Source organism: Hemitrygon akajei, chromosome 16, assembly GCF_048418815.1.
Source record: "Hemitrygon akajei chromosome 16, sHemAka1.3, whole genome shotgun sequence".
In the NCBI taxonomy this organism is placed as follows: Eukaryota; Metazoa; Chordata; class Chondrichthyes; order Myliobatiformes; family Dasyatidae; genus Hemitrygon; species Hemitrygon akajei.
In genome coordinates this window covers 24,039,684-24,064,827 of record NC_133139.1, presented here as the reverse complement: position 1 = coordinate 24,064,827, position 25,144 = coordinate 24,039,684, and the positions used below count along the sequence as shown (strand labels likewise).

At 43.4% G+C, this 25,144-nt stretch overlaps 2 protein-coding genes across 6 annotated transcripts in view; both read right to left on the bottom strand.

Annotated features, from left to right (window-relative positions):
- The window catches only part of cers1 (ceramide synthase 1), a 48,664-nt gene extending 30,923 nt beyond the window's left edge, over positions 1-17,741 (bottom strand). Inside the window, exon 1 of one of the 2 annotated variants that reach the window (XM_073068419.1) lies at positions 16,683-17,741. In XM_073068419.1, coding sequence (XP_072924520.1) covers positions 16,683-16,931 — 249 coding nt within the window. In that variant the 5' untranslated portion in view covers positions 16,932-17,741. The remainder of the gene's footprint in view (positions 1-16,682) is intronic. The other variant, XM_073068418.1, reaches the window with a different exon arrangement.
- A 2,188-nt stretch (positions 17,742-19,929) lies between these two features.
- Positions 19,930-25,144, bottom strand: part of LOC140740354 (CTD small phosphatase-like protein 2) — a 37,435-nt gene continuing 32,220 nt past the window's right edge. For all 4 annotated transcript variants that reach the window (XM_073069498.1, XM_073069499.1, XM_073069501.1 and 1 more), the window contains exons 10-12: positions 24,125-24,251; positions 20,709-20,804; positions 19,930-20,314 (exon numbers count right to left, since the gene is read on the bottom strand). In XM_073069498.1, the coding sequence (XP_072925599.1) occupies positions 20,240-20,314; positions 20,709-20,804; positions 24,125-24,251 (298 nt within the window). In that variant the 3' untranslated portion in view covers positions 19,930-20,239. The remainder of the gene's footprint in view (positions 20,315-20,708; positions 20,805-24,124; positions 24,252-25,144) is intronic.

Below are 25,144 nucleotides of genomic sequence, written 5' to 3'. Positions count from 1 at the left end.
CAAATACGCTGTTTTAAAAATGTTTGGAGAGTAATGATATGGACACCAGGATAACCTTGTAGGTTATTTCCCCTGAAATGGCAGCTCCAACAGCACAGAGGTCCTCAGTACTGCTTGGGATATTCCGTTTCCATTTTGAATGCTCATTAACCACCTTCCACCAATGCTTAAGGTGGAAATGGGGCACCGTGTGTGGCGCAGAACAATGTATTGTAGAACAAGGTCAATTTTATCAAAAAGTAATATATTTAAAAAGGGGAATGAAAACTGAAATCACACCACCTTCTTCCAATAAAATCAGGTTTATTTCTTTGAAAAAAGAAACGGTCAAGCAAAGAATCGCTCCATATAAATTCTGGTATGTTATTAATGTTACAGCAGTGCGGTCACCTTGTCTGATTGACGGGGGGGGGGGGGGTGTTACCAAAACACCTTTACTCTGGCAGGACACGGTGCAACCTGTATGTTGGTCCCACATACTCCTCAATACCTTCGGGGACCAAATCACCTACAAAACCAATAGTCCCAAGTTTTTTTTTAAAAATGGTACAGACATCTCTGGCAAGCCCTTTTTTTTTGGCAAGTCCTAATTGCTCTTCAGAAGGTGTGGGTGAGCTGCCATCCTGAATTGATAGAGTTCCAGGATGTAGACCCCACGACTATGAAGGAATGACATTGAAATCAGTAGCAACTGCATCTCAGAGGGGAACCTGTAGGTGGCAGTGTTTCCATGCACCTGCTGCTTTGCAATACGGTCACTTGTTTGGGAGGTGGGGTTTGCGGCCGCATAAATAAGCAAGTACATTTTGTAAACGTATTGTAGCCAGAGTTGAGTGGTGGTGGAGGGTGTGAATGATTAGAATTATTGATGAGCGAACAGTAGTAGGTAGCTTTCATGGCCTATTTAATCAATGGAGCCATCAGTGTCAAGCCCTGTTCTCAGTGAACCGGAAGTGTACGTGAACCTTCTGTTTGAATTGATGGAGTCAGAATAAAGTTCCTGGTATATCTTCCCTGTGCACAGAACTTCATCCTCCTTGCCCCCGAGATTGAAAGGAAACCCTGTGGTTTTCTTTGATCAATGTTTGCTGGAGGTAGCTGCATTCACAGCATTTAACAGGAACTTGGACAGTTACTTGGATAGGACAGGTTTGGAGGGATATAGTCCAAAAGGTGGACAGATAGGGTAACTTAGATGGGAATCTTATTTGACATGGGTCTAACTGAGCTAAAAGGCCTGTATCCGTGCTTTATGGCTCTATGGCTCCCTCAGAGGAAGGCCATTCAACCCCTATATGCCAGCTCAGTGGACGAATGGTCCAATTAATTTTAATTCAAATAGTCCACAGATGAACTATTTCCCCTCCATGCTATCCTTCTGAAGAAGTGTGTGAAGGACAAGGATTTACCGCCCCCCCCCACCATGGACCCCAGTCAAATTTTAAACACCATTAAAAAGAAAGTCACAATATAAAAGGGACACAAATCTGAAAGAATTTGTCAAATACAGACATCTAACCAGCAACAAGCAGGTGTGCAAATAAAATGAAATTCTCATCAGGGCGACAGATCCAATGCTCCCACCTACCTGAATGGCTTGTGTTAAATTCCCATGGCAACGGTCACAGCCCTTCCCACAAGAAACCATTCTTCATCATCGTCCTAGACAGTGAAATGCTAGTTCGCTACTCGAGTGCAAAGGTATCGTAACTTTGTATAATTCTTAATGTATACACTCTGTGGCCTCTTTATTAGGTACACCAGAACGCCTACTCGTTAATGCAAATATCTAATCAGCCAATCATGTGGCAGCAACTCAATGCATAAAAGCATGCTGATATGGTCAAGAGGTTCAGTTGTTGTTCAGCCCAGATGTCAGAATGGGGAAGAAATGTGATCTTGGTGACTTTGACTGTGGAATGGTTGTTGGTGCCAGACGGGGTAGCTTGAGCATCTCTGAAACTGCTGACCTCCTGGGATTTTCATGCACGGCAGTCTCTAGAGTTTACAGAGAACGATGCGTAAAACAAAAGACTTTCAGAGAATGGCAGTTCTGTGAGTGAAAATGAATTGTTAAGGAGAATGGTCAGACTGGTCCAAGCTGACAGGAAGATGACAGTAACTCAACTAACCATGCATTACAACAGTGTTGTGCAGAAGAGCAGCTCTGAATGCACGAACCATCAAGCCTTGAAGTTGATGGGTACAGAAGCAGAGGACCACAAGTCTCTTGTACCTCACAGAGGCCATTGAGTGTACATCCACCCCTGGCTCCATCAACCAAACACATTCAACTAAAAGACCCTTATTGGATCAGAGGCAGAAACTTTGCATTTCAGACCAATTAATACTGTGCCACCAATGTCCTGAGCCAGCACAGTCCACAAAAGACAATGCATCAGTAGGAAGATTGGATTTGTCCTCAGGTTTGTAATACAGATAGGATCGACTGTATCCAGATTATGATTTATTTATGACACAAAGGCAGACTAGTTCGTACACAATCGAATGCTTCGTCCCTTTCACCGGATCACTGTTTGCTGGCATTCTCTCCCACCATCTCACCAAACACCTCAAAATCATTTTTTTGAAAAGAAGATGGTGGTGATGTGAGAGAGGTGGGATGTGAAGATGTAGTTCGGGCCAGGACACCCATCTTCCAATCCTCGTGGGAGACTGCAACTGACCCATTTCCAGAATAATGGGGCTTCATGACATCCATGATGATTAATGCATGGAAGAGGGAGAGGGTTATAAGAAATGTATGAAGTGTCTGACAGCTGTCATAAACACAAGAGATTCTGCAGAAAATCCAGAGCAACACACAAATTGCTGAAGAATCTCAGCAGGTCAGACAGCGTCTATGGAGGGGAATAAACAGTGAACATTTCGGGCTGAGACCCTTCATCAGGACTGGAAAGGAAGGGAGAAGTAGCCACAATAAGAAGATTGGCTGGCGGGGGGGGGGGGGGGGGAGTGTACAAGCTGGCAGGTGATAGGTGAACACGAGGGAACCTGCAGATGCTGGAAATTCAAACAACACACACACAAAATGCTGGTGGAACACAGCAGGCCAGGCAGCATCTATAAGGAGAAGCACTGTCGACGTTTCGGGCCGAGACCCTTCATCCTGAATTTTTGTCCACCAGCATTTTAGGTGATAGGTGAAGCCAGGTGAGGGGGAAGATGGGTGGGTGGAGGAAGGGTTAGGAAATGATAGATGGAAAAGGTCAAGAGCTGAAGAAGGAGAAATCTGATACAAGAGGAGAGTGGATCATGGGAGAAAAGGAAGGAGGGGGGGAACCAGAGGGAGGCAAGTTCTACTCCTCAACCTTGCCCCTTGAATAGGCAGGAAATAGACAGAAACACATGCATGTTTGTTCATATGAGGAAGTCAGTGGAATATCTATAGCACCTGTGAAACAGGACTGCAGAAGGAGTCCGAGATTTCAGGAGAAAAGTTATGGGGGAGTCGGGATCAAACTGCAGTGAGTTAAAGTGTTTTGTTTTTCCCCATCTGACTTGTGACAGTTTCTAAAACGCTCTGCAATCGTTGCTCAGCTCACTCCAGTCTGATATGGTGATATTTAGTTTCCTGCCAGCTCACTGCTGTTTATCTGGGTCAACACTTGACAACAAGTAACAAAAATAAATTCAAAGACAGAGTCTTTTGTTGCCATTCATGTGGAATTCAGTTTAGTGGAGGAAAGAATGAATAACACAATATCATTCTTGGTTCTGTAAGAGACTGATAAGATTCCACTTCAACAAAAACGAGGAACAATCGTCACAAAGTACTGTGTACACGAACTGGGATCTTACATTGAAGTTATAGAAGATATTGGAGAGGGCAAAGTCAGAGTATTGCTTACAGATCAGATCACCTACCTACAGGAAATATGTCAATAAGATTGAAAAGTATAGAGAAAATTTACAAGGATGTTGCCGGGGCTTGAAGGCTTGAGTTATAAGGCAAGGTTGAATTGGTTAGGACTTTATTCCCTGGAGTTTAGGAGAACAAGAGGAGATTTGACAGGTGTATACAAAATTAAGAGTGGTATATATAGGGTAAATGCAAGCAGGCTTTATTGACTGAAGTGGGGAGAGATCAGAAATCACCTCAGGTCACAGGTTAAGGGTGAAAGGTGAAAATTGAAGGTAACCTGAAGGGTAATTTCCTGTATCAAAGTGTGGAACAGACTGTTGGGTGGGGATTTGAATGCAATATTTGAGAGAAGTTTGGATAAGTACATGAATGGGAGGTGTATGGAGGACTATGGTCCGGGGCAGATCAATGGGTGTATGCGGAAAAACAGTTTGACACGGACTAGATGGACTGAGATCTATTTCTGTGCTGCAGTGCGCTGTGACTTCAATTCAATTCAAGTTTAACTGTCATTCAACCATACAGACAAATGAAACAGCGATACTCCGAAGCCAAGGTGGAAAACACAGTACCAACAGTCACACCCGGCGCATACAAGAGAGAAAAATACGGCCAAGAGTCCAGACTCAAAGCATCCAGCGCCTCCAAAATCTGCAGACGACCACAAGAGAGCCGGGGCAACGCCGACGCTGGGCCACACTGCCCCCGTTTGAGTGTGCCGGCTCTGGCGCCTCTCTCCTGGTGGCTGTGAACACGTGACACCGTGGCTTGAGGCCTGGACCTTTCTATGACCGAGGCCACACAGCTCCCCCACCGTCCGCCCCTGCTCGCCGCCAACAAATCAGTGAATCGAACTTGCGCCATTCCACGCCAACAATGTCCAAAAGGGTCTCGCGGTCACAAGAGAGGCGATCAAGGCGGTCAATTGCTATTAGCGCCTTTCAACGTAAGCTGCAGCACAATGTGCAGCTCCTTCGTTTCCTCTGCCAGCGAGCAACTCGCTGATGGGGTGAACCTGCAGTACTTTAAGTTCTTAATTTAGCAGTATCTTGCAATCATTTAAAAATAAATTTAAATAAACCATAGAAGCCACTGTGACCAAACACGCCACCATATTACCAAAGTTGTGCTGCAGGTTGGGTGGGGGGGGGGGAGCTTTAAATTAATTTTACATAGCATTGGGAATAGGGAAATAGCATACTAAAGAAAAGAAAAAGACATTTAAAAAAAAACATGGGTAAGATAAACATAGAAAACCTACAAAGTTGTGCTGAATGTGTCCCTACCTTAGAAGTTACTAGGCTTACCCATAGCCCTCTATTTTTCTAAGCTCCATGTACCTATCCAAAAGTCTCTTAAAAGACCCTATCGTATCCACCTCCACCACCGTTGCCGACAGCCCGTTCCAGGCACTCACCAAATAATAGAAAATTTTGACATAACTTGAGCCCAAGTACAAGAAAGCCTAATGCAGGTTTACAGTGCTTGTATCTAAATGTTAAAAATGTATTTAAAAAGGTTGATGAGCTGAAGATGAAATTAACCACACGAGATTATGATGTTGTGGGAAGAACAGACATACGGCTAAAATAAAAGCAGGAATCGGTTGTAAATATTCACGTATACAAGCTGCTCTGGAAAGAGGAGAGAGAAGTAGTGTGGTATTGATGAAGGAGAATATTGCAGTGCTGGAGAGCGAGCACATCCTAGAATGGCCAAGGACAGACACAGAGGTGCATTAGACAGCTGGAACTATTATACTGGCCATCAATTACTAGCAAGGACATAGAGGAGAAAGTGTAGGAACTTGCTGAACTGTGAAAAAACTATGGAGTAATTTATAATGAGTGATTTCAACAGTTCATGATCAAGATCTTAACAACATGAGGGGTGAAGAGTGGCAGGAGCTTCATAACATAATTGGACTGTCGGTGTGTTTGACGAAGGGAAATGGTGCTTGACAATTTTTTTTGAGGATGTACTTAGTGGGGTAGGTGGGGTTTGGGAGAGCAATGAAAGATTTTAAAGATCAGCTTTATTTGTCACGTGCACTTTGAAACAGACATTTTCAAAGGCGTTGAAAAGCTTTGAAAAGGTGTCATTAATGACCGACACAGTCTGAAGATTGTGCTGGGGAAAGCCCACGAGCGCTGCTGTGGTTCCAGCGCCAACACAGCACGTCCACAACTCACTAACCCTAACCGTACATCTTTGGAAGGTGGAAGGAAACTGGAGCACCCGGAAGAAATCCACAGAGTCACGGGGAGAATGTACAAACTCCTTTCAGGCAGCAAAGGGAATTTCAACCTGATTGATGATTGCTGGCACCATAAAGCATTAGTGGACACGATCTACTCGGATTTTCAAATCACAATTAATAAGGTACCACATTAAAGGTAACGTATTCACAGGTTGTGGGTAACATCATATGAATGGAGGACTGAGCCAAGTACAAGAAAAGGAGAATGAGAATATACAGATCTTTTTCAAGTGACAGGCTGCTTCCAGTGAATATACCCTTAGTGGCCACTTTATAAGGTTCCATCTGTACCTAATAAAGTGGCCACTGGGTGTAAGTTTGTGGACTTTGTTGCTGTAGACCATCCACTTTAAGGTTCGATATTCAGAGATGCTCTTCAGCACACCGCTGTTGTACGTGTTATTTGAATTAGTGTCACCTTCCTAACAGCTTGAAACAATCTGGCTATTCTTCTCTGATCTCCCTTATTAACAAGCCATTTCCCTCCAGAGAACTGCCACTCTCTGGGTGCTATTCTGTTTTTATCCCAAATTTTCTGTAAACTCTGGAGACTGCTGTGCATGAAAATACTAGGAGATCAGCAGTTTCCAAGATACAGTTTCCATAGTCAAAGTCAATTAGGTCGCAGTTCTTCCACATTCTGATGCTTGTTCTGAACAACAACTGAACCTCCTAACCATTTCGGCATGCTTTTATGCACTGAGTTGTTGCCACATGAGATTTATATATTTGTACAGGTGTCACTGAGTGTACAAGGTTATGACATGAATTACAGGGTTGATGTAGAGAGACTGTAGTCTCTAGTTGAAAAACCTAGAAGTGAAAACACATCCTCAGAGTTTTGGCCATTGGGGACTCTTTGGAATTCTCCACCCTAGAATGTTATCAGAGTACATCTCCTCTGACCATTCTTCCGACCAACAGCCCGGTAGTTTTAAGAGTAGACTAAACTCTAAAATGACATTAGTTATATTGAGTCTTTCGTGATTTCTCCAAGTGTTTTAAAGCCATTAAAATAATCCAAGAAATGCAGTGGCCAATCTACACACAAGATCTGATTAGCAAAAATGATTGAAATTAGCAGGGAATCTGTATCTGTGATGCAGGGCAGAGATTAATTGCTGATAATAGCACAGCTGATCTTTGGAAAAGCACACCTCTGACAGTGTGACACTCACTCTGATGTATAATGGAGTATCTAGCATTCCTTTCTTCAGTCCAGTATCTCTAGGCTCAATATACTACTGTATATTCTTTCTAATATCCCACATGTGGCACATCCATTGTGTATATTTGCAGAAATACACCCATGACCAGATCAGGATATTCTTCATCCTTTCTCCTGGAGGTATCCTGTACATGATCAAACAGCGTCACAATGTCTCGACGCGAAAGGAGCTAGTTGCCTGGAGAGACAGAAACCATTTTTAAAAGGAGAATAAAACAATTGATCTGGTCTTCATTATAAGCAAGAAAGGTCACTAAACTTAATCAACTGCTAACAAGAAAATCTGCAGATGCTGGAGGAACTCAGTAGGCCAGGCAGCATCTATGGAAAAGAGTACAGTTGACGTTTAGGGCCGAGACCCTTCGGCAGTCCGATCACTAGCAGAGTTTTCAATTTACAAATGGGATCTTGAGTAACTGGAAGTTCGTGATCAGCACTCCCACAACGTTTTTACCTTTGCTACTTAATCCTAGCAAAAAAAAAACTTCTTCAGTGATACCACAACTCAAACATGGACCCATAGGAGTGGAAACAATATTAACGCTGCCTTGAGTATCAAATTTCAAAATTTATTTTTATGAATGTAGCTTTGGAGTCAGAAAATTGTCCCGCTTCGGAGGCATATGCAGACAGTACTGAGGAGTGCTGTACTGTTGAAGGTGCCATCTTAATCAGGGTTTCCTCAGATTAATGCAAAACATTCCTGTGGGATTATTCAAAGACCACCAGGAAAACAGTCTCTCTTTTGTCTTTATCATTTTGTTGTTTTTGGGAGCTTTCTGTGCATTTATTTAGTTACCCCATTTCTTACATTTCCAAGAATGACCTTGAGGTGTTTCATTGAACCTAAAGACAGCGGGACATGCAGAAATTACAAGAAAGGCTGCAAATTTGCAAGTCTTTCTATTAATTTTCAATATGAGAGTGATGCTGCTCAGGCTGCAGTCGATTTCCTGTGGTCTCTGAAGTGGGGTGAGCAGCTCTCTCATGATCTTCACTGTCACAGCGCCGTCAAGGTTTCACCAAGTGGAAAAATCCATCTTGTTGATCAAGTGAGAGCCAACTGAAGCTACCAAACACAGATACAAATTAGACAGTGCGATACCACAAAAGAAAACTGATGGTATTCTGAAAACACTGGCGCTCGACCTTCGGGGGGTGGGGGGGGGGGGGGGTCCTGTCACAAGGGACAGAAATGCTGCGGGAGTAACCTTGGTAACAAACTACACTACACTTGCAAACTCACACGTACTGCAACCACAGTGTGCTGCTAAAGGCTAATTTCAATACATCAAAAATAACTACAAAGAAAATTGTGCCTGTCCATTCTTGTCTGCTCTTGTTATTTCAAACACTTCCCCAAAGTGTTTCTCCATTTCATGTTTTAAAATCAATTTTTTTTCTTCAAAGCCCTCTAGGTTAAAAAAAAAGACCCCAGCCTTGGTTCTTTTGTGATGATCTGTAATTTACATCTTCTAATTATATGTTCCAACAATGAATCAGCCTGGAATCAACAAACTGTATTAAGGCGGGTGAAGATGAGGGAAATAAAGATCAGGTGGTGATGTCTAATACCAGAGGGCATACATTGAAGGTGAGAGTGGGAAGGTTCAAGGCGGATGTGAGGGGCAAGTTTTTTTTTAACTCAGAGAGTCATGGATGTCTGGAACGTGCAGCTTTGTATGGTGGTAGGGGCAAATACGTTGGAGGCTTGTAAGAGCTATTTGGATAGGCGCATGCACGTAAGGAAAATGGGGGGAAATGGACATTGGGTAGGTAGGAGGAATTCGAGTTTAGGTGTTTTTGATTTGCTTTTTAGCTGGCTCAGCACAATGTTGTGGGCTGAATGGCCTGTTCCTGTGCTGTAATGTTCTCTGTCGATGTCGATAGGATCAGTCAAAGAGTAGGAGGAGGCTGGGCCTCATGGCCTACTGCAGGTTCCAGGTAATTATCAGTTTTGAGTATCTTACTGTTTCAAACATCATGATCAGGCCTCTCCTTCATCTTGTTTGTCCTTAATGTGCATTCTGGTGGGAAATCAAAGCAGAAAGATGACCAAAATACTTGGCAGGTGACACCATATTTGTGCGAGAAGAAGCAGACGTATATTTCAAGTCAAAAATTCTTTGGCAAAACTTGGAAGGGAGACAAATGAATCTTAAGCTGCCTGGACAATGGGGATAGGGTATGCCCCTGATATGTACTAATATAACCACATTCTACTCTGAATTTTGCAACCCCTACATTCTTTTGTCCCTGTTCTCACTCTCTAACTGTTTCTATTCAGTCACTAAATAGATAACTTTGTTTACAGTTTATCCCCATGGTCACCCCAGTTACACCCTATAAGAAACATCCAGCCTTCCTGCAACTTAACAAGCTTCCTAGTTCTGACAAAGGGCCTTCATCTTGAGCCATTAATTCTGTTTCTCTTCCTGAAGATGCTGCCTGACCTGCTGAGTATTTGTAAAAAAATAGGAGCAGAATTAGGCCATTTGATCCATCAAGTCTGCTCTGCCATTTGATCATAGCTGATCCATTTCCCTCTCAGCTCCAGTCTCACGCCTTCTCCCCATAACTCTTCATGTTCTGACTCATCAAGAACCTATCAACCTCTGCCTTAAATATATCCAATGACTTGGACTCCACAGCCGCCTGTGGCAAAGAATTCCACAGATCCACCACTCTCAGGCTAAAGAAATTCCTCCTCATCGCCGTTCTAAATGGACGTCCCTCTATTCTGAGGCTGTGTCCTCTGATCTTAGACTCCCCCACCATAGGAAACATCCTCTTTATCGAGGCTTTCCAACATTCGATAGGTTTCCAATCTGGATGCTTGAGAGAAAGTTTCCAATGGAAACATAGAACAGAGAATATTACAACACAGTACTTCCCGCATTTTGTTTTTATCTCAGATTTCTGGCATCTACAGTGTATTTGATTTTCACAGTGATTAGAATTTGGTCAAATCAAGGCGGCAGGACCCAGGTCCGAGAACGAGGAACAAGTCAACGTTTGGCAAACTTGGAGCCGATTCAAAGCAGCAGAAGCGGGGCGAGGCAGAGTTGAGGCAGTGGGGCCTGGGCCAAGAGTGGGAGCAAGCCGATGACTGATCGATTTAAGCACAGGGCCAGATCAGAAAGGTTGGAAATGGGCTGAATCAGATGATGGGGTCTGGGCCCAAGAAGCAGCAGGGCCCAGGTCAGAGAGCAAGGAATAACTTGATGTTTAGTCTATTTACGCTCTGGGCCAGATTGAAAAGGTCAGGGGTCCGGGGTCCGGGGGGTGGGCTGGTGTTCAGCTCGCTGCTCGGCGAGGTTTACTCATCTCTGGGCCGAGCAGACGCTATGTCCTGCAACTAACAGGTTCCTGGACTGGCTGCAATGTTGACTTGGTTGATGGCTGTGAACTCACTTTCATGAACTTCAGTTCTGAATGTTATTTGCTTACTTTACTATTTTTGTTTAGTATATGGGTGTTTGACAACCTTTTTAAATGGGATCTATGGGGTTTCTTTGTTTTGTACCTGCCTGTAAGGAGACAAATCTTATGATTGTATATAGTATACATACTTCGAATTTTGATACAAATTTTCTGTTATCATTGTAGATCTTTTAGAATGTAGAGAAAGACAGTGTTTGGGATATTACCAGGAGTGGGAAAGATGGTGATCACCAAATGGAAAATTTGTGGATCTTTTTGTCTATGCAGGAAGGAAGGTGAAAGAATAAACTTTCTTATATAGAACCATTCATAATTGCATTGATGATCCTGACCCATTCTATTGCCAACAATGTATTTCTGTAGTCCTTGTAACAAGGTAGCAAAATCTGGTCACCGTCAGTGTATTATTGTATAAAAGCATGGAAGCGTGATGGCCAATTTGCTCAGAGGTAAATCCCACAACTAGCATCCAGATACTGCAACCTTTTCAATTAGTGGTGATGCAGTCATTCAGTGTTACCTCAATTGGTACTCTGGTATACATTTGCGGAGAAGAAATATGATACCACTTATCATATCCCCTAAAGTCTACTTACTTTCAAAATGAGGCCATGATGCAATCACAAAGCTGCCCACAACCCTGCATCTGGCACAGAGCAAAAGTCAGCAGGCACTAAAACTTAGACGAAAAAAATATTTGTAACACTCGATAGGTCAAGTGGCATTAATGCCAAGTGGGAGAAAAAGCCTTAATGTTTCAGGTCAGTGACCTTTATGCTATTTAAGGAAATTTTGTTGAAAACAGTCCCCAGGAACATGCTGGCTGCTAGCCAGCAGTCCTTGCCTCTCGCACCTGCACACTCCAGCATGAAATTCAGCTATCCACCAGAGGGCAGATGTGTGCACATCTGCCCGCTATCTCCACCCCTGGACTCACCGGTGGGACCAGGATTGTGACGGAAGAAACTGAACCGAGCGGCTGGAAATTCTTTTGTATCCAGCCAAGCCCATTTATTAGTTTGGCAAAGCCAACTTTCATTTATAGGAGAAGGAGGATTTGACATTGATGGATAGTCATTCATATAATTTGGGTTATTTTTTCAGCATAGAACAGGTGGTGAAAGTGTAAAACAAGTTATATTCATATGGAGCCTTTCATAACTACAGGACATTCTGACCTAACTGTGAAGTCTGGACTTCCATGGTACTGGAGTGTCGATACTGTGCACTGAACAGCAAGTTTTATCATGGTATATTTATGGATTTTAATCAACAGCTACTTCATGTGTTTTAACACTTAATTTTACATTTTTAACACTTATCATTGTTTTAACACTTTTTTTCCCTCAAAATCTCTAACCAAACCCCAGTATCTCAGCAGCAGTAAGGAGACAAAGCTCACCAGTCAGATATCAGACTTTTAAAAAATTATTTATTGAGCTAGTGTGGAATAGGCCCTTCAAGCTGCACTGCCCAGCAATCCCCCAATTTAATCCTAGCCCAATCACAGGAAAAGTTACAACGACCAATTAACCTACCACAGGTAAGTCATTGGACTGTGGGAGGAAACTGGAGCACGCGGAGGAAACCCACATGGTCAAGGGAAAACTGTACAAGCAGCAGTAGAAATTGAACCCGGGTTGCTGATACCGTAAAGCATCATGCTAACAACAATGCTACTGTGCTGCCTAAGACTTGTAGCCAGTGTCGACATTTTCACTTAAGTATACCAAGTGTAGACACTACCCACCCTGCAAACTGCATTTTCTAAAAGCTCCCTTCTGAAAAGCACTATAGGGCTATTCAAACAAAAGCTTCACATCATCTTAAAAGTTTCTTCTCCCAGAAGATCTGATTAACTGTTCTGGTAAGCCTCCCCCATCCCATCTATCTATTAATTCTTTCGCTACACTGTGGACACTTTAAACCACTTTTAAAATAATGTTGTTTACATTGTAAATGCTTGCTGGTATTTATTTCTGCACGTTACTCAACATCCATCCTTTAACCTCAAACTTTTAGCTTGTTTTTATTTACATATAATTATTTTTTGTATTTTTTTTTGGTCGTATGTCATGCCCTGACCAACACACCACAGCAAATTCCTAATACTTTTAAATGTATATGTCAATTAAAGTTGATCCCTGATGAGGACAAGCCTCACACTTGACACCTGTCAGACAATGTCTGTCATGGTCCAGTCCGTAAAGTCTGTGTTCCGGTTTACAGTCCGGTCCGTGGACTCCAGACTCCGGGTCTTCCGGCTGTCACTTGTTTCACTTGGGCTTAATCACAGGCACCTGATTCTTGTCATGGCGCCGGGAATATAAGTGGCCCTGGGTTCGAGTGTAGGTGCTGGTTTGTCTTGTCAGTGTCCTGTCCTCACCTCTGTGAGGTTTGTCTTGTCAGTATCCTGTCCTTGGCCCTGTGGGGTAAGTCAGGCTGTCTTTGCTGTTACCCTGTGGTTGGATCTGTCCCTTCCTGTCCTTGCCTCTGTTGGGTAAGACAAGGTTGTCTTTGCCGTTACCCTGAAGCTGGACTGTTCCCTTCCCCTTCTTTCAGCAACCCACACCTGGAGCCTCGCCTGCTACCCTCAAGTTCTACCACCGGAGCAAGGCCGAAGCCTTGCTGTGTCCAGATAAGGAACCGTCTCTTTGTGTCCTCACCTTCACTAGGTAGGTCCAGCCGTTTGCCGCTACCTTGAGTGGACTGTGGTTGTTTTGTCGTCTCATATCCAGCTCAGTAGGCAGGCCATTTGCCGCTACTCAAGTGGACTGTCATTGTTTGTCACTCCGTGTCCAAGTCTCAAGCTCCGAGTCAAGTCCAATCTGGGTCAGAGGCTCCGAGGAGGTTCCAGTCTGTGACCAAGGCTCTGCATTCCTGTTCCTGTCTCCCAAGACCAAGTCTGAGCTTCGTGTCCTCATCCAGCCCTGGAGTCCCGCGTCCTGCCCCCATGTCCGGTACCGTTGCCTTGCCATGTCTTGTCCTCGCCTAGCTCCGGAGTCCGAGCCCGAGTCAAGACCCAGGTTCCGGGTCCCTGTCCAGTCTCTGGCTCGGAGTCCTTGTCCAGGTCCCACTTTCCCAGTCCAGTCCTAGCCCAGGCCCTGTATCCTAGTCTTGTCCAGGGCCTGTGTCTTGTCCAGTGGCATTCTTCCCCACTTCCCTTGCTTTCTTGACTCACCTAGTCCTGTCCCTAGTACTTCAGTGTCTGTGTCTTGCATTTGGGTCCGTTCCCAACCCCCACCTTATGACAATGTCCTCTACCAGGCTACCTCTGCTGTATCACCACACTGCACAGCAAGATCCCAGAAAATCTGCAGCACTTCCCGTAAGTTGGGAGCCACAGCATCTTTTAAGAGAATGCACCCCTTTATGGGGTATGGACACTAGGAGCAATGTCAGTAATTATTGTCCACCCCTGCTTGCCTTCAAGTGAAGAGACAGCTAAGAGGAACATTAGTGGGCTTGAAGCTGCACTTGTTTTAAAAAAATATAGAGATCTAGCACAGTAACAGGCCCTTCTAGCCCATGCAACCGAATGACACCCACATAATTAAACTACTCAGATGCATGTCTTTTTTGGGATGTGGGAGGAAACCCACATCAAGTCATGGGAGAACATACAACCTCCTCATAGACAGCAGCTAGATAAAGATATCCTTCCCCCAAAGGCCATTAACAAACCAGATTTGAGTTAAGAACAATCCAATAGCTGTGCATTTAATTACAGTGAGGCTGGCATTTTTATGTAAAATTCTTTGCTATTTAACTACTTGACTGCAAATCCCCAACTGCCATGGTGGGATTTGAATTAATGGTCAATAGTCTTCTAGTATGGGGCACAGTAGATTGTCATTGCACCAATAACCAATTAGTGACAACTAGTAGAAGGCAAAGAGAGGGACTAAAGATGGACTTTTCAGGTTGGCTGCTGCTGACTAGAGGGATTGGCATTGGGCCCTCCACTTTTCACATTATATGTTAATGATCTGGATGACAGAATTGATGGCATTGTGGCCAAGTTTGCAGGTGATACAAAGATGGGTGCAGGAGCAGGTAGTGTTGAGGAAGCAGAGGGTCTACAGAAGGATGGCAGATGGAAGACAGTGTTGAGAAGTGTTTAGTCATGCATTTTGGTAGAAGGAATACAGGCTCAGACTATTTTCTAAATGGAGAGCACATTCAAAAATCAGAGGCACAAAAGGAATCGAGAGTCCTTGTGCAGGTTTCCCTTCAGGCCTTTTCTCCTTGGAGCGAAGGAGGATGAGGGGTGACCTAATAGAGGTATACAAGATGATGAGAGGCATTGATCGTGTGGATAGTCAGAGGCTTTTTCCCAGAGCTGAAATGGTTGCCACAAGAGGACACAGGTTTAAGGTGCTGGGGAGTAGGTACAGAGGAGATGTCAGGGGTAAGTTTTTTTACTCAGAGAGTGGTGAGTGTGTGGAATGGGCTGCCGGCAACGGTGGTGGAGGCGGATACGATAGGGTCTTTTAAGAGACTTTTGGATAGGTACATGGAGCTTAGTAAAATAGAGGGCCTTAGGTAAGCCTAGTAATTTCTAAGGTAGGGACGCGTTCGGCATAACTTTGTGGGCCGAAGGGCCTGTATTGTGCTGTAGGTTTGTTTCTATTTTAACTTGCAGCCTGAGTTGGTGGTAAGAAGGTAAATAGAACATTTGCATATTTCAAGAGGACTAGAATATAAAAACAAAGGTGTAATGCTGAAACTTTAAGGTGTTGGACAGACCACGTTTGGAGTATTGCAAGCAGTTTTGGGCCCCCTGTCTAAGAAAGGATGTGCTGACATTGAAGATATACCAGGAATGAATGTATGAGAAGTGTCTGATGGTTCTGGACCTGCACCCACCAGTGTTTAGAATGGAGGTGGGGGCGAGGGAAGAGATCACGTTGAAACCTATTGAATATTGAAAAGCCTATATAGACTGGACATGGGGAGAATGTTTCCTATAGTGGGAGAGTTGAGGTCACTAACTTTTTTCCCTTTGTATTGTCTTGTGTACATTTGCTGTTTCTCTTGTCTTGTGCAGTCTTTCATTGATTCGATGGTGTTTCTTTGCACTTACAGTGAATGCCCACAAGAAACTGAATCTTAGGGAGTTGTATATGGTGACATACGTGTACTTTGAACTTTGCTTTGAACTTTGAGGTCTTATGGTCTTATAAAAGTTGCAAATCATCAGTCTCAGGGCTGGGGGGGGGGGGGGGTATTATGAATGAGAGGCAGAAACAATCCCAACTTGATACTTGGACTTGTATGTCAATTTTTAAAATAAAGACACATAAGGGCGGCTTATATTTATTAACTAACTGAGAGGCTATGAGGGGAATTTTAGCTCGATCTGGATAAAAATGTTCAGTGGCCGTCTTGACAAGCATTCCATCGATCATAAGTGGGCCATTAAAACCACTGGCTTATTATACGCGTCAAATTACCCACTGAACCACAAATACTTCAACGTATTGCATACACGCAAAGAGCTCCCTTTCTTGTTCTCTTGCCACTAATGTCAGGGTAAATTGATTAAACTCATATCGTCCGTATTTGTAATATGAATGAAAAGATGCTGCACGCTGAAATTAAACAGACGTGTTGTAAATACTCGGCAGCGTCTCTGCGGGGAGAAATAAACTAAACGGTTCAGGTCGCTATCTGATGAAACGTCATCGAGTGGAATCGTTAATTTTATTTCTCATTCTACAGATCCCCCCGAGACCGCCGTTTCCAACAGTTTCTATTGCGGCTCAGAAGTCTAATATGAACCATCTTGTAATCTAAGTGAGCGCTCGTTACCGTCTTGACACCTTAACGTCAGAGGCACAAACACCCACTCGCTCACTGACCTGGAAAAGATAACGCGAGGCAGCCTTGCGTAGGAGGGTCCATCCCACTGCACAGACGAGGAACAGAAGCCCCTCGGTAGTCGTGAGGGAGGCGTTTTCCAACAGGGTCCGCTTGGAGAGTTCCAGCCCGCAGTCCTTGCACTCCGCTATCGCAGTGTTCATACAAGAGAAGCTTTTAAACAGCATCTCCCTATAACTAGGCATCGGCTCTACCATGCTGATCGCCTGCTTTCGACCCCCAGCCTGCATTTAGTAATCAATTAAAAACTCAGTTACTAATCCCAGAAACAGAGGAAACAAGACCTTCACTGGTCAGCAGGAGATACTTGGTTGAAATTGAAGTAATACGTCCAATTCCCAGTCGCCTTCACGCAATATTCCTTATTCGCTCCAATTTTTTTCCCCCGGAAATGTTGCGGTTTGTAGTTAATTGTTACGTGCATCAAGTCCTGTTCTCGCTGTCTTTGTATCTGACGATCCGAACGCCCATACTGGTCTGTTTAAGTAGGGCCGAGAGATCCCCGCTTTATTAAATATTCATTAATGACAGAAGAGTGTCGCTTCGGGTTTTCAGCAGCAGAGATTTCAGCGGAGTTTTGAGACTGCTCGTCTCCCACTGCAGTTTCTTGCCAATTTCACCTGCTCCGGGGTCGGTTTCTGCCTGTGATCCCGTCCTCCTCCTGCAGTGCCCGGGCGCATCGCAATAGCAAGCGACAATCTAGTGTTCACAGGCTGGTCACGTTTTTTTAAAAACGGGAAAAACAGAATGACTCTCTCTTAGCAGTCTGATCACGTTCGGATGGCAAAAAGACCCTCCCACAATGGGGAAGAGCGATCCACGTGACTCTTCAATATACCGCCTTTGCCGTATCTCCTCATTTCCGCCCTCTCCCGCACTTCAATAATTGTTGCATTGAAAGGTCAGGATCCGAGGATTTCTCAATTGATATAAAGTATTGGAAATCTTAATGCATGCGTTTCATCGCTGCGGATGAGGGCAGCGGGAGGAACACTCCATTCATGGAAGCCAGTGACTGCAGCGGACACGCTGCGTGGGGAGCGTGAAAACTGCGCCGAGATCTTGAAGACAGTCCTGGGTCGCGATCAAAGCGGCGCAGGCGCCCGACCCTGCGGCAGTTTTACAGAACGGTGGAGGACACGGGCAAAGCGGCTGAAACTTTTGCACTATTGAAATAAAGGAACTTCATCTCATTTAGTTTCTCTAGCCATCCTGAAATCCTTTGCGATCGATCAATACAGAATACCGCAAATGCTAAATCACCCAAAAACTCCGATTAAAGCATCTCATCTTCAGAAATTGATGCATTATAACCTTCCAGCCTCAGCGCTAAATTCGATAATTTCAGAGAACGGGCACTGTGCTCTTTTATTTCACAGTTTCAGTTTAGACCAGAAGATATAGGAGCAGAATTAGGCCATTTGGCCCATCGAGTCTGCTCCGCCATTTCATCGTGGCTGACACGAGGAAATCTGCAGATGCTGGAATTTGAAGCAACGCACACAAAATGCTGGTGGAACGCAGCAGGCCAGGCAGCATCTATAGGAAGTAGTACAGTCAACGTTTCAGGCCGAGACCCTTCATCAGGACTAATGGAAAAAAAGAGATAGTAAGAGATTTGAAAGTGGGAGGGGGAGGAGGAGGAGACCCAAAATGAAGTTTTTCATCTTCCTCTGGTGCTCCCCTCCCCCTTTCTTCCAAGGCCTTCCGTCCTATGATACCCCCCCCTTCTCTAACCTTGTATCTCTTTTGCCAATGAACTTCCCAGCTCTTAGCTTCATCCCTCCCCCTCCTGTCTTCTATCATTTCAGATCTCCCCCTCACTTTCAAATCTCTTACTACCTCTTTTTACCATTAGTTCTGATGAAGGGTCTTGACCCAAAACGACAAATGTACTTCTCCCTATAGATGTTGCCCGGCCTGCTGTGTTCCACCAGCATTTTGTGTGTGTTGTCATCGTGGCTGATCCAGTTCACCTTTCAACCCCAATCTCCTGCCTTCTCCCTGTAACCCTTCGTGCCCTGGTTTCTTCCACCTTCCTTTCCAGTGCTGATGAAGGGTCTTGGCCTGAAACATCAGCTCGTTATTCCTCTCTAAGGTGACCTGCTGAGTTCCTACTGAATTTTGAGTGTGTGTGTGTGTTACTCTGGATTTCCAGCATCTAGAGAATCTCTTGTTAAAGCATGTTTGATTTTTATTCTTCCCTTCCCCCCCCCCCCCCAAGTTTTGATTAAAAAGTGATCAAGCTCAAATATTGTTTCTCTCTCCACGGATGCTACCCAACCTCCCGAGTATTTCCTTAAGTTCATTACAGCCAATGGAGTTGCTTAGCCTGTAGTTCACTAAATCTGTGGCCATTTTTGGAGCAAGCATCCAGTAGCAGTAATGAATGGGGATGTTCAGTAAAGATGTAGTATCTGTGTCTTAAAACTAATGTAAAGCATAATGCTGCAGATACTGGAAGCCCAGGAATTCAAATGGTCAGCAAGTACAAATTTGGCTGAAGGGCCTGTCCCTATTGCACAAATGAGATTCTTTTAAAAAATTCTGTTAGATCATCACCGAATTGAAATGTCGAACATTTTTCTCTCTGGCTACTGCATGTCCTGCCGAGTATCCCTAGCATTTCCTGTTCTTAACTAACTTAACTCTAATTCAATTGCTCTCCATAAAAGCCAGTCTTCAACCAATCTGATTCATTCTACATCCAACAGGAAATAGTAGAGAGCACTGGATATAGCAAAAGGCCAAATGGCCTGCTCGGGTAATCCAGCACAACTACAACACCAGCATCTACCTGCCAATGTGGGAACTTGTCTTCTCCACACAAAAAAAAAAGACAAATTCAAAATACACAATGACCATGTTATCGAGATACTCTCAACCACCTCCATCAATGTTGTCTTCGGCCCCAAAACCATTGATCAACAAAGACCAATTTCTTAGGACAAGGAGGAAGTTGTCTGGACAGATACTATAATAGGCAATTGAATTCCTTTTCCCAGATCCTCTGCCTGAGCCCATAGTCAGTTTCTAAGTCAGTCAGAATCAACTCCTTGTGGCTTTGGCCCTTTCGCTTTTGATCAGAGCTTACACCAAGTCATGATTTGCAAGCAATGTGGCCTCAAGGGTCTATTATGATCCAACAAGTAATTGGTTACTTAAACTTCCACATTATCCAAATCACTTAGATTCAAATAGAACATTTAACAATCTAAGAAAAATCAATTTCTTTTGTGATACACATTAATATGTATCCTTTATTTGTAAATTATGAATAAAAGTGATAGAAAATGAACCTGAAAGGATACAGGCAATGAACTGAGTAGTAAGCATTTCCACTGCAATAAAATGACTGCCCTAGCATAACAATTAGGTGAGACAAGATGTTGCAAGTTTGCAGGCAAGAGTTTTAAGTTATTCTCTGACCACACCAGTATGAAATGGGGAACATGGTTTTTAGTGCTGATTATACAACTTTAGTTGGGGGTGGGGTAGATGACAATTGGCCTTATTGGAGTCAGCCTTCCCTTCAAAGTCAGCACTCCATTTGGACCTCTGTGTTTGGTCTGTTGAATTGACGGTTCATCTGAATCACTGGCCGGACATCATCCTACAAAAAAAAACAAAAATGATTCGTACTTTGTACAGACTGAATAAAGGTCAAACTTGCAATGATGGTCAATAAATCTTTAATTTACCCAATTAAGGTTTGGTGTATTAGAGAAAAAAATATTTTATATTGTACCTTTCAACACGGCAAGATGTCCCAAGGCTCTTTACAAAAACATTAGAATTAAAATTTGATTTTAAGACAGATATACCAGGAGAGATTTGGATGACGGCATGATTCTAAGCCAACAAGAGGAAGGATTTAGAAAGGAATTCTGGAGAGTCCAGCCTTGGCAGCTAAAAGCACAGCCATCTGCAATGGAGCAACTAAATTCTAGGATGTACAGAAGGCCAGAGAGCAGAAAAATTAGTCTTGGATTCCCACTAACACTTACCAGCTGTGCCAGTTTCTGCAAAAACGGAATGAGTTTGTGGAGCTCCTGGTCTCTTGGGTTCTTGGACCAGCTTTTGATCTGAATCCCATTTGCAATCTTGGAGAAGAAAATAAATGCTTCTGAAGCACACCCACAGATTGGCAAAGCTTACAGGAAGCACATTTCAAAAGCAGAATTACTTTTGTAGAGATTGCTCTATTAAATCAGATGCCAGAATATCACTATTCTTTCTCCTATATTGTGCATTAGAGTAGCCAGGGTAATAAATAGAACTTGCTCAGGATTCCCATGGGTCAAATAATTATTTCAACTGGACTACAGAGACACACATCTAAAATTGTGCATATAATTTCACCCTTAAAGTTCCTTCTACCTTTCCATCTCCTCTTCCCACCTGTAGTGCCCGTTTACACCCCTTCTAATTATTTATTCTTTAAAGCAACACTGCCCATCCCTAAAGTGGGCCAATTATCTAACCCAAGCAAAAGTAAAATAAAAATGAGGGGCTTGAGATTTTGATCAGAAATACTCAGTAGTTGCAAGAAACATTTTAAAGTACAATTTTGAAATAAAACTTCTATATTTAGAATCTAATTCAAATAAGCTAATCCAGTGAAGGTTTTAAGTGGCAGCTAAAATAGTTATTTATATTGCCTAAGCCCATCTTTAGAGTGTTGGGTGGATACTGGTGCTTGAAACTATACTCCCATCACAGCATTAAGGACTGTAAAAAGAGAAATAACGTGACATCAAGTTGAAAAGCAATGTACGTACAATGGTCAGTTATATAAAAAATGCCAATTACAAAGTTTATATTTACAAAGACAATTACAAAGAACTATATTTAAAACATGCAGATGGTGTAGATCACCAGGTTGAGACTGTGGGGTTATGTTGGAATCAGCCAGGAATATAACATGTACTTTAAGTCCACCAGGGATATCTTAATGAGTGCTGGGATTCAAATCAGGAGCAAAACGCCAATTAAGAAATTGACTATTTTAGGCTCTGTTGTGGGCAGAAATTTCCAGGTACATGGTTGAAAAGATTGAAGGGTATGCCCGAAGCCTTTGTGAAGAAAGGCAACAGCCCTCCAGTCTGGGGAACCTTTGGCTTAGCAAAATCAGTATGAAGTTGGGAACTTTGATTTCTTGCACTGGGAACAAACCAAGGACCTGATTAAGCAACAGAGGGAGTGCACCACTTCAAGCTTCCCATCTGTAAGGGAGCGAACAGCTCCTCACCCAGTGGAGGAATGTCTCAACATCCTTTGGGATTGTCAGTAGCTTCAGAACTCAAGACAAGAATGGAGGTAAATCGTCCTTGATCTCCAGGTTGGTTCTCTCTAGTTCTGCCACAAGAACTAGAGAATCAAAAGGGGGTTGAAATATCCAAAGGACAACGTCTCTGAATCCTGATGAAGGATTTAGGCCCAAAATATCAACTGCTTATTCCTCTCCATAAGTGCTGCCTGACTTGCTGAGTTCCTCCAGTGTTTTGTGTGAATTGCTTAAGATTTTCAGCATCTGCGGAATCTCTTGCTCTCTGAATCAAAGTTATGACAGGATGCAAGACAATTAGAGTGAGGCATTCTGCCCCCCCCCCCCCCCGAAAGAACAGCTCGATCTGCAAACAACAAACAAGACAATCAAGTTCAATCTGCAAAAGGAACATAACTACTGATGAAGAAGAGAATTTTATTTATTTATTTATTTATTTTTAAAAGAGTAACCAGATGCATTTTTCTTCAGGAGACTCTGTTAGCACTCAAGATCAAGAAAACATGAATGAAGTGTTGGTCAGAGAGGGAGATCACACACAAGCACACACCACTGGGTTCAAGCATCAGACTCTTGAACTAAAGAGGATAATTACATTCATCTGTTGAGATGTTCCCACAACCAATGATCTGACTTTAAGGACTCTATCTTGTTATTTCATGTTCTCATTATTTATTGCTATTTATTTATATTTGCATAGTTTGTCATCTTCTGTGTCTTTGCTCTTTCATTGATCCCGTTTACAGTTACTGTTCACCGATTTGCTGTGTATGCTCACAGGCAAACGAATCTCAGGGTTATATGTGGTTGACATGCAGGTACTCTGATAATATATTTTACTTTGAACTTTAGAAGGAAATGTCACCAAAAGGGTGAACCTCTAATATATTGTGGAGCAGGCTGGCAGTACAGTGGTGTACCTTTGATAGACATTGTTCCCAAGTACTGGAGGCAACTTACTTTTTGTTTATTTATTGTTTAGAGACACAGGACAGCAACAGTCACTTCCTGGCCGATAAGCCCACACCATCAAATTACACGTGACCCATTAACCTACTAACTCATAGGTATTTGGAATGCGGGAGGAAACCGGAGCAGAAGGAGTCCATGTGAACATGAAACATACAATCTCCTTACAGGAAGTGGTGGAATTGAACCAGGGTCACTACTGCTGTAATAGTGTTACATTAACCGCTACATGGCTGTGTCACACCCCCCCCCCCCTCCATGCTACTTGCTAAATTAATATTGTTTGTAACAACTGTAGCTGTTCTACCATCGTGGTTTGTTACTATCACATATTGGTATCTTGAGTTGGGTCAAATTAGTTCTTGGATGCAAAACAAATGACAAATCTTGGGGACTGCTAAACCTCAAATCTGCACCCAAAGCAATTCGCACCAAATACATTTCCAAAAGGCTCACCTTATGAAAAGGGACTGTTGGTTTAAATAGGACTTAACTACAGTTAAGGTTAGTTCGCATTGAGAGGACACCCTCTGCCTCTGGTGAGACAGATGCGGGTTTACAATTTCATTAGCACCTGTTGTCCCCACGTACCTCAAGGGCCATTTAGACCATGTCAAAGGGCTGATTAAATACCGAGGATTCATGGCAAACCACAGTCAATTTATCCAGAGAGGAAGCTATTAGGCTGACAATGCTAGTGGGAAATGGTGGTTTATCCCTCGCCTTCCCCACTTCTGGTCCAGTTACACTCACTGACTCACTCAAAACTGACACAAGCTGCACTTGAGTTCCACAACGTCCAAATCATTCTCACCTGGAATCAGCAAAGCAAAGTCTTACACCGAGAAGGCTTAACCCCCCAATGCCCTTCATTCCCCTCAGCCCCAAAGACTTCATTAATGCAGGGCCAACTGTAGAATAACAGTAAGGGTGGAAGGAATACACGTGACAAACTGATTCATCACTCTAGCTGTCCACAGGGGTGGAAATAAACTTGGAACAGCCACATCCGGTCAGCAAGCCATGGGGAGAGCGCGTTCAAGACCAATTTCACTGAGGGTGATACTGGACATGCTGCTCAATATCACAAAACCATCACCAAATCACCAATTCAACCCCCACCCTCACCCTAATACGTTATGATAGAACGTCAATTTCCTGTCTCACCTGGCCAGCTAAAGCTTCGGGGGAACTGTCTACAAAAACCGTCTTTGACAGATCCCTTCCGAGGACCATCAGCTCCCTGACGTAGTTGCCCATGATGCAGATGCAGTGTTTCCGATACAGACGATGCCTGCAACAAACTCAGTTTCACTTAATAGGGACTAGGATTCAATTCAAACCAAAAAAGAAAAAGGAGAGGTATGGGGTGGAGGAAGCAAGAAACTCATTGTTCTAAAACTTCTTTTATCCCAAAGCGCCTGTCAGCCAACTTAATATAATCACATCATGGTATTAGGAATAAAGAGGCCAAATAACTGTGTGGAAATGCCTACGTAGTCTTATTTCCATGATATTGAGCGAGAGCTGCCATAACACCAGAGAGGGATTCTTACTCATCCTGCAGAAAATATCTTCACAGGATCTTTCACATTTACAGTATCTTGCAAAAGTCTTAGGCACATAATATATCCAGGGTGTCTAAGAGTTTTGCACAGTACTGTAGTTTTATGTATTGCTGCTGCAAAAGACAAATTTCACGACATGTGTGAGTGATGATAAACCAGATTCTGATATGGGTCTCTATTGTGGACTGAGAGTGGGAAGGGGACAGGGAGAGGGGAATCACGGTTGGGGAAAAGGGCAAGGGAGTGGGAAGCACCAGAGACATTCTGTAATGTTCAGTAGAACAATTTGGAATCAAATGGCCTTGCCTGCTGTCTCAGGGCTGGGTGTGTCTACACCTGCACCACCCCCCCAAGCCCCCACCCCGGCACTCCTTTTCTGCCACCTGACCCACTTCCTTCTCATAAGTGCTCCACCCTCACTATTCCCTACATCCTTTGACCACGCCAGATTTACAAACCAGCTCTCTGCTCCACGTTGACAAATACAATATTGTGTAAAAAATGGACAATAATAATGGTTGAACTCCTTAGTTGGAGCCAAAGCATTCATCACAAACATTTTCAATACAACATTCCCACAATTACACGCGTTATCTGGGCAAGTACCTTTGATGCAATA